Source organism: Oncorhynchus tshawytscha, linkage group LG07, assembly GCF_018296145.1.
Source record: "Oncorhynchus tshawytscha isolate Ot180627B linkage group LG07, Otsh_v2.0, whole genome shotgun sequence".
Lineage (NCBI taxonomy): Eukaryota > Metazoa > Chordata > Actinopteri > Salmoniformes > Salmonidae > Oncorhynchus > Oncorhynchus tshawytscha.
Genome location: NC_056435.1, coordinates 65,480,888 through 65,489,946, shown reverse-complemented (window position 1 = coordinate 65,489,946; position 9,059 = coordinate 65,480,888). Strand labels below are relative to the sequence as shown.

The 9,059-nt window shown below is 42.8% G+C and overlaps 1 protein-coding gene across 1 annotated transcript in view; it reads right to left on the bottom strand.

The window, feature by feature from the left end:
• Positions 1 to 1,126: 1,126 nt before the first annotated feature.
• Positions 1,127 to 9,059, bottom strand: part of LOC112255049 (protein APCDD1-like) — a 32,611-nt gene continuing 24,678 nt past the window's right edge. The window contains exons 2-4 of the mRNA XM_024428102.2: positions 8,363 to 8,540; positions 5,241 to 5,760; positions 1,127 to 3,233 (exon numbers count right to left, since the gene is read on the bottom strand). Coding sequence (XP_024283870.1) covers positions 2,451 to 3,233; positions 5,241 to 5,760; positions 8,363 to 8,540 — 1,481 coding nt within the window. The 3' untranslated portion in view covers positions 1,127 to 2,450. The remainder of the gene's footprint in view (positions 3,234 to 5,240; positions 5,761 to 8,362; positions 8,541 to 9,059) is intronic.

Genomic DNA, 9,059 nt, shown 5'->3' with positions numbered 1-9,059 from the left:
CTTTTATGGCGCGCAACAGAAACCGCAAACAGACTATAAAAAGTGGTCGTTCCCCAGCCTTCCTCAGTCATCACTGCTCTCCTCCTAGCCATCCTGGAACATAACCATGGTGGATCAATGTGTTGTTATTGGCCCAATTGTGTAACATGGATTTAGGAGGCTTTAGAGTCCATTAAATGACAATCCTGCACATTAGTGTTCTGATAAATGCCAGTCATTTTCCGTCTTTTTTTCTCTCCCTCTTGGTTTTTCGTTAGATTTTCAATCCAAGCCTGGAGTACACTTGCTCAAACCCGAACGATGACCTCATGGGTCTAGCAGCCACCATCACTATTATGAGAGGAGTTAATCTGAACAGTATGTTGCCTTTGAAAGTGACTCATATGGATCTTCTCCTCTTGGGCTTTTTATGACTGCACCACCGAAGCCCAGCTTCAATCTTTTGTCCATTCTTTCACAGAACAACCTCAGTCTTTTCCTATTTTATTACGCCAATGCAGACTTAAAAATAATAGAACTGGTCAACTACCAATCCAAAATGATAATCATCACTGTAACATGCTGACCAGATCGCTCGCGTGCAGGTGAAGAAGCCGCATGTGGAGTTCCTGGGCTGGAGTGGCTACACGGGGTCTGTGGTTCTGAGGCCAGTTGGGCATACTGCCATATTCTCTAAAATTGAATGATGAATATTCAATTCTCTGGCAACTGCTCTGATGGACATTCCTGCAGTCAGCATGCCAATTGCACACTCCCTCAGAACTTGAGACATCTGTGGCATTGTGTGACAAAACTGCACATTTTAGAGTGGCCTTTTATAGGTGTACCTGTGTAATGATCATGCTTTTTAAATCAGCTTCTTGATATGTCGAACCTGTCAGAGAGATGGATTATCTTGACAAAGGAGAAATGCTCACTAAAGGGGACCAAAACAAATTTGTGCACAACATTTGAGTGAAATAAACTTTTGTGCCTATGGAAAATTTCTGGTACGTTTTATTTCAGCTCATGAAACAAGGGACCAACACTTTACATGTTGAGTTTATATTTTTGTTCAGTATAAGTCATCATACATTTGTAATGCTTATAATTGTTTATAAAGGTTTACAAATAATGAAATACTTAATTGTTTATACATGATTTATTGTTAATTCATGGCAGTTATTATCATGTTACCCAAGTTTCCTGTCTATTACAAATTATCGTCTAGCTAAAAAATGATCTACAATATTTCAAAATCGCAATAATTGTAATTTTGCTGAGTAGGGTACATTGTGTTACAGGCTGGCTATAACATGCATCCAACCAGATATTACTCTGTGTTTTACTCAGGGAGTTATGCTCCAAAAATTGGAGCTGGATAGCAATGCTTCATGTGTGAGCCATATGCCAGTTAGTTCTCACATTGCAGCACTCATATCCAGCATCTTGGCTTTCAAACTTGGACCATTGTTTGGAAAGCCTGTTAGATTGAAGGATCCAGCATTTACCTTAGTTCTGAAGTGACTATTTTGCCTTAAGGATGAGTATTTCACACTCAGTTCTTAAATATTCTTATGATTCATTATTATTCATGTCAAAATCGTTATTAATTTTACAGCCAATGATAGAATAATGATAGAAATGATTTCTCAAGCAGCTGGTTAGTAAATCAAGATGATAGATTTTGTGAAGATATACAAAAGATGAGAAAGAAGCAGGACAGACTGTACATAACATATAAAAACACACAGACAATGCAATAATTGCAGCATATCTTCCCTTTTAATATAACAATTAATTTAACAATGACATTAAGTATGGTTTGTAGGATAGCATTGTAAACTAGTGTCCAATTAGTGCACTTGTCAGCTGGGGGTTTCCTCCAATCGAAAATGAACACATTAGATTAGGACCTGTTGATGTGACACACATTTGCGTTTCCTCTTTGGTATCCAGTTCCTGATTTACACAATCTGAAGTCCATTTGAATGTCGGTTGCTTGTGCATTGAATTTATTGGTCAGTATTGTCCTTTGTTTTGTTCGAAAATATACTGCCTTATGTCATTTGAAGGGAAAATAAATCTTTAGAGAAAGGAGCTCTTATGGGCCTTAAGCATTTGCCAAAAGGCATCTCTGGTTTAAAAGAAAACAAAGTGATACACGTACTGTATATAATATGATAGATATGCAACTTGTATACACAGTCAGTGTATATACAGTTTTCTTGTACGTATTGTTCCCTGGAATACCATTCAAATGACAGTTGTTGACACTTGTTGAATGTTCGTCAGTTTCCTTTTACACAATGTCAAGGGCATCAACACTGCTGATGTCATTGTCGTATGATTGACTTATTCAGGTTGCTGAACATAGAGTACCATCCTTTACAAATCATTCTCTCCTGAAAAGCCATCTTTTATTTGGTCTGCCGTTATCTTGATATTGAGGAGGAGAACATGGTTCTTCCTCATACACTGTGAACAGTTCCTCCATCGTACCAAAGCAGCAGTAAAGAGACCAGCACTAGGACAAAGCTTGGTTGCCATGGTAGGTTCTTGGCTCCACTAGCTGCTAGCTTGAGCTGGTTGGTGTGGTGATACGACGTGGGGGTGTCCTCCTCGCCACAATGCACCATGGGGGCCTGGTAAGATGTGGGCCTCTTCTGGGGACGGTCGGGGCTGGAGCCATCCGTCGGCCTCTCCCCTATGAACAGCAGAGGGCGCCGTCGATAGTCCATCTCCGTCTTGAACAGCTCGTACTCCTTGTGTGGCAGCTTGATTCCCAAGACGGTACACCCATCCGTGGCGGTCACGTCTTGCTCCACCCCCACCTCCCAGCCCCCCACCTTCCCGCAGCTTCCTGGCCGGGTCTCGTTGAGCACCCTGGCCGTGGCCCCCTCAAGGATGGTGACACTGACCCGGGTCACCTTGAAGACAAACTCGGTGCCTCCCGCCACTTTGGCCGAGGGGTCTCCCTGAGCATAGTGGCCCGAGGCCTGCAGGGTGAAGGTCGGCTGGCTGCAGGAGGGGTCCGAGTAGTGGTGGTAGAAGCCTTCCCAGGAGTGCTCATCTGGGCGGAAGGTGAAGTCTCGGGTGAGGAAGAGGACGGCAGGCCGGGCTTCACAGCGTTGGCTCACCCAGCGGCCGTGCAGAGATGGACGGGCCAACGCAGGGACATGGGGCAACACCGGGGGGCGTTGTTCTGAGGCCCGGAAGACCAGGGCGCACGCCGGGCAGGGGTGGATGTGGTGCTGGTGGAAATAGATATGGAATAGTAATGGTTAGGATTATACAATATAACTGTCATCCAAAATGGCACGCTACTTAATACGAAGCCATGTATTGACCAGACATACTAAATAGTATGCTCGTTTGGATATTGGGACACAGTTTTATGCTTGAGTTAGTTAGTTTATCACCATGGAAGGCATTCAGCATCAGATGAATAATGGATGGAGAGAATGACTACATTCCTTTATAATGTCCTGAGACACCGTTTAATTAAAATCCCTGCCTTGATCTACAGTCATGGCCAAAAATTTTGAGAATGACACAAATATTAATTTTCACAAAGTTTGCTGCTTCAGTGTCTTTAGACATTTTTGTCAGATGTTAACATGGAATACTGAAGTATAATTACAAGTGTCAAAGGCTTTTATTGACAATTACATGAAGTTGATGCAAAGAGTCAATATTTGCAGTGTTCACCCTTCTTTTTCAAGACCTCTGCAATCCGCTCTGGCATGCTGTCTATTAACTTCTGGGCCACATCCTGACTGATGGCAGCCCATTCTTGCATAATCAATGCTTGGAGTTTGTCAGAATTTGTGGGTTTTTGTTTGTCCACCCGCCTCTTGAGGATTGACCATAAATTCTCAATGAGATTAAGGTCTGGGGAGTTTCCTGGCCATGGACCCAAAATATCGATGTTTTGTTCCCCGAGCCACTTAGTTATCACTTTGGCCTTATGGCAAGGTACTCCATCATGCTGGAAAAGGCATTGTTCGTCACCAAACTGTTCCCGGATGGTTGGAAGAAGTTGCTCTCGGAGGATGTGTTGGTACCATTCTTTATTCATGGCTGTGTTCTTCGGCAAAATTGTGAGTGAGCCCTGAGAAGCAACCCCACACATGAATGGTCTCAGGATGCTTTACTGTTGGCATGACACAGGACTGATGGTAGCGCTCACCATGTCTTCTCCGTCCATGCTTTTTTCCGGATGCTCCAAACAATCGGAAAGGGGGTTCATCAGAGAAAATGACTTTACCCCAGTCCTCAGCAGTCCAATCCCTGTACCTTTTGCAGAATATCAGTCTGTCCCTGATGTTTTTCCTGGAGAGAAGTAGCTTCTTTGCTGCCCTTCTTGACACCAGGCCATCCTCCAAAAGTCTTCTCCTCACTGTGTGTGCAGATGCACACACACCTGCCTGCTGCCATTCCTGAGCAAGCTCTGTACTGTTGGCGCCCCGATCCCGCAGCTGAATCAACTTTAGGAGATGGTCCTGGTGCTTGCTGGACTTTCTTGAAGCCTTCTTCACAACAATTGAACTGCTCTCCTTGAAGTTCTTGATGATCCAATAAATGGTTGATTTAGGTGCAATCTTACGGGCACCAATACCCTTGCCTGTGAAGTGCTTTTTGTGAAAAGCAATAATGACGGCACGTGTTTCCTTGCAGTTAACCATGATTGACAGAGGAAGAACAATGATTCCAAGCACCACCCTCCTTTTGAAGCTTTCAGTCTGTTATTCGAACTCAATCAGCATGACAGTGTGATCTCCAGCCTTGTCCTCGTCAACACTCACACCTGTGTTAACGAGAGAATCACTGACATGATGTCAGCTGGTCCTTTTGTGGCAGGGCTGAAATTCAGTGGAATTGTATTTTGGGGACTCAGTTCATTTGCATGGCAAAGAGGGACTTTGCAATGAATTGCAATTCATCTGATCACTCTTCATAACATTCTGGGGTATATGCTAATTTCCACCATACAAACTGAGGCAGCAGACTTTGAAAATTAATATTTGTGTCATTCTCAAAACGTTTGGCCACGACTGTACATGTAGGGGGTGATCAGCTTTAATATTACAGATAGATTGTAGATTCCATCAATGTAATTGTCTGCATCATTTCCAATTCCCCATACATATTTTTTGTAAACAGTATATATAAATATATTTTCCTTTATTATTATTCCCTAACCCTACCACCCCCTCCCCTAACTGTACAGTATCTTAATGGAGTGTTCATATTTTCACCATAGCATTCTGCAATGGTTGCTGGTAACCCGTTGGTCGATAGTACGTCCTCTTTGTCCAGTCCGTGTGCACGTCCCCAAAGAAGAGCTCCTGAACCAGACCTCCATGGGGCTTATGCTGGGTCTCAACTCTCACCAAGCCCAGTTCCATCATTGAGAACCCCAGAGCACCCAGACAGGCCCTTCCTGCCTGGGCGTTATACAGCTCATACAGGTGCCCGGGCACCATGCCGCCCAGGGTGAGGCCCACACACACAGAGGGTAGACGGGCGGCCGGCCTGTGCATGGCGCCTTGGCTGTGGATGACGATGCCCACTTTGTGAAGGTGGTGTTCTGTCTCGGTGGCACCCCGGGTGATCCAGGACGCCTGGCGTAGACGGAGCTTGCCCCGTACCACCAGAGAGTAGGTGGGCTCCTCGCACCCACTGTCAGTGTAATAGTGCTGCAGTGCCTTGAACAGGTGGCTCGGGTAGAAGGTGTAGGACCGGGTCAGAAACTCAGGACCAGGCCGAACTTCACATCTACACAGGATGAAGAGATTGAAATAAAATTATTGAATGAAACGATGGATGTACTGTATGGGTGAATAAAATGATGGCTGGGTGGATGGATGAATGAATTACTAAAATGATGGATGGATGCATGGATTAATTCATTGCTAAAATGGTGGATGAATGAATTACCAAAATGATGGATGAATGAATGACTAAAAAGATAGATGGATGAATGAATTACTAAAATGATAGATGGATGGATACATGATTGATATATCAATTCACTATATGGAATTGTTGCGCAAACAATGGTGTCTGAATCACCTGGGAGGACACCAAGACCGAGCAGCACCTTCACAAATCCAAAGAAGGCCTATAGAAGAGCGCCCCTATTTATCATTACATTTGGTTAACCAGGACATGTTACATGACTTGAAGCCAGTGTTGGGGAGTAGTGAACTACATGTAGTTCAACTAGTCATTTAAAATTTTGCAGTAGCTTGGTGGTACTTGAACTAAATTCAACTCTAGATAGTGTTTTCAGTAGTTAGTGACTGTTTTACCATGTAGAGGTTTAGATAACTACTGGAACTACACACTACTGTTTTACCATGTAGTGGTGTAGATAACTACTGTAACTACACACTACTGTTTTACCATGTAGTGGTGTAGTTAACTACTGGAACTACACACTACTGTTTTACCATGTAGTGGTGTAGTTAACTACTGGAACTACACACTAATGTTTTACCATGTAGTGGTGTAGTTAACTACTGGAACTACACACTAATGTTTTACCATGTAGTGGTGTAGTTAACTACTGGAACTACACACTAATGTTTTACCATGTAGTGGTGTAGTTAACTACTGGAACTACACACTAATGTTTTACCATGTAGTGGTGTAGTTAACTACTGGAACTACACTCTGCTGTTTTACCATGTAGTGGTGTAGTTAACTACTGGAACTACACACTAATGTTTTACCATGTAGTGGTGTAGTTAACTACTGGTGTAGTTAACTACTGGAACTACACACTAATGTTTTACCATGTAGCGGTGTAGTTAACTACTGGAACTACACACTGTTTTACCATGTAGCGGTGTAGTTAACTACTGGAACTACACACTGTTTTACCATGTAGTGGTGTAGTTAACTACTGGAACTACACACTGTTTTACCATGTAGTGGTGTAGATAACTACTGGAACTACACACTGTTTTACCATGTAGTGGTGTAGTTAACTACTGGAACTACACACTAATGTTTTACCATGTAGTGGTGTAGATAACTACTGGAACTACACACTGTTTTACCATGTAGTGGTGTAGTTAACTACTGGAACTACACACTAATGTTTTACCATGTAGTGGTGTAGTTAACTACTGGAACTACACACTAATGTTTTACCATGTAGTGGTGTAGCTAACTACTGGAACTACACACTACTGTTTTACCATGTAGTGGTGTAGTTAACTACTGGAACTACACACTACTGTTTTACCATGTAGTGGTGTAGATAACTACTGGAACTACACACTAATGTTTTACCATGTAGTGGTGTAGTTAACTACTGGAACTACACACTGTTTTACCATGTAGTGGTGTAGATAACTACTGGAACTACACACTAATGTTTTACCATGTAGTGGTGTAGTTAACTACTGGAACTACACACTAATGTTTTACCATGTAGTGGTGTAGATAACTACTGGAACTACACACTGTTTTACCATGTAGTGGTGTAGTTAACTACTGGAACTACACACTAATGTTTTACCATGTAGTGGTGTAGATAACTACTGGAACTACACACTGTTTTACCATGTAGTGGTGTAGATAACTACTGGAACTACACATGACTTTTTTTGCAAAAAGAAGAGAAAATATGGGTGAAGTAGGAAAGAATTTCCTTCCTTTTTCAGCATCAGACCTGCCTAATTCTCACTTGAAACAATTGTTTTGTATTTAATATGCCTAATTACACCTTCTGTTAATAACATCTGTCTGCAGAGTGATGTGTTCTTGCAATTTGTAGTCTATACGGAAGTCCAGAGAGGACATATGAATAAAAAAATTGTTCCCTCATTATGTCGAGATCACAAAATAATTTTCTCGTTATCAAACGATAATCAAAAGTAGCATGCATTATCCATTAATTTGTTAGGGCGCCCTGTGTCACAGGCTCTGTGCTGCCCCCAAAACCACAGCCAATCGCATGCAAGGAACAACGCAGCTAACTTGGCTAGTCTTGTGAGCTAGCAGGTTAGCTAGGTAGTGTTGTTAGCTAGCTGACTACTGTAGCTAGCTAGCTTGTTATCAATGCTTGTTGTTAGCTTGCATAACTGGTATGTGTATAATTGTAAGGGACACTTAAAATGTTTTATGGATAATATTTAAATGTACAGAGAGAATGAGCTCCATTCCTGACAGGCTGATCAGATTCAATAGCAGCCTCAGAGGCTGATAAATCAGGATGCTGCCTTGTAGGCCATATGTAAGGCACCTTACAGACAGCCTGCAAGGCAGCATACTGGCTTATCGGCCTCTCCCTCACATTGTCTGAACCTGATATTTGAGAAAAAAGTGAATATTCAGAGCATTTCTTTGAACAATGCAGAGAACTTGCCTGGTTGACACCCAGTTGCCCTCCAGTTTTGGGGGAATGTCGGCTGTGATTCTGACGCCATCCTGCAAGTGGCGATACTGACACTGTGGCTCCCATTCCAGGCTGGTTGTATGGTTGGAGGAAAATCCTAAGGGGGCTGTGGGTACCTCCCATAGCTTGCTCCCTGACACAAGCACAGCTAGAACCAAGAAAACAAGAACACTCCCGGTTATCACTATTTCAATAATTCAGATCTCAAACATAACATCAACGATCCACCGAGTACTGTTCATTACATGAAACAGAAACACAAAATGATATGCTTGGAAGATGATTATCAACCTCATCCATCACAAATCGGGGGTGACACACAGAACAATTAATAGCCAATGGAAATGATTCACTCCCTGAGTTTTTCAGGTCAGGGTCGGACTGGCCATCTGGCATTTCGTGCAAATGCCAGATTGGCTGGTACATTTTCAGCCCATTGGGCCCATCTAACTTGGCTTATAAAGTAGGCCAATAGGAAAACACAATCGGTGTGTTGGAAATGCCCATTTCTGGTTCTTGTCCGCCCCTGTTTCAGCTGTGAACACGATTCGGGTTGACTGGAAGCAGTTTAAGGGTTCACATTTCTGTAATTTTCCATGTAATGATATGTGATGGGCTCCATTATAGGCCATATATTGATTTGAATCAGACCCTGGCCACATGCACC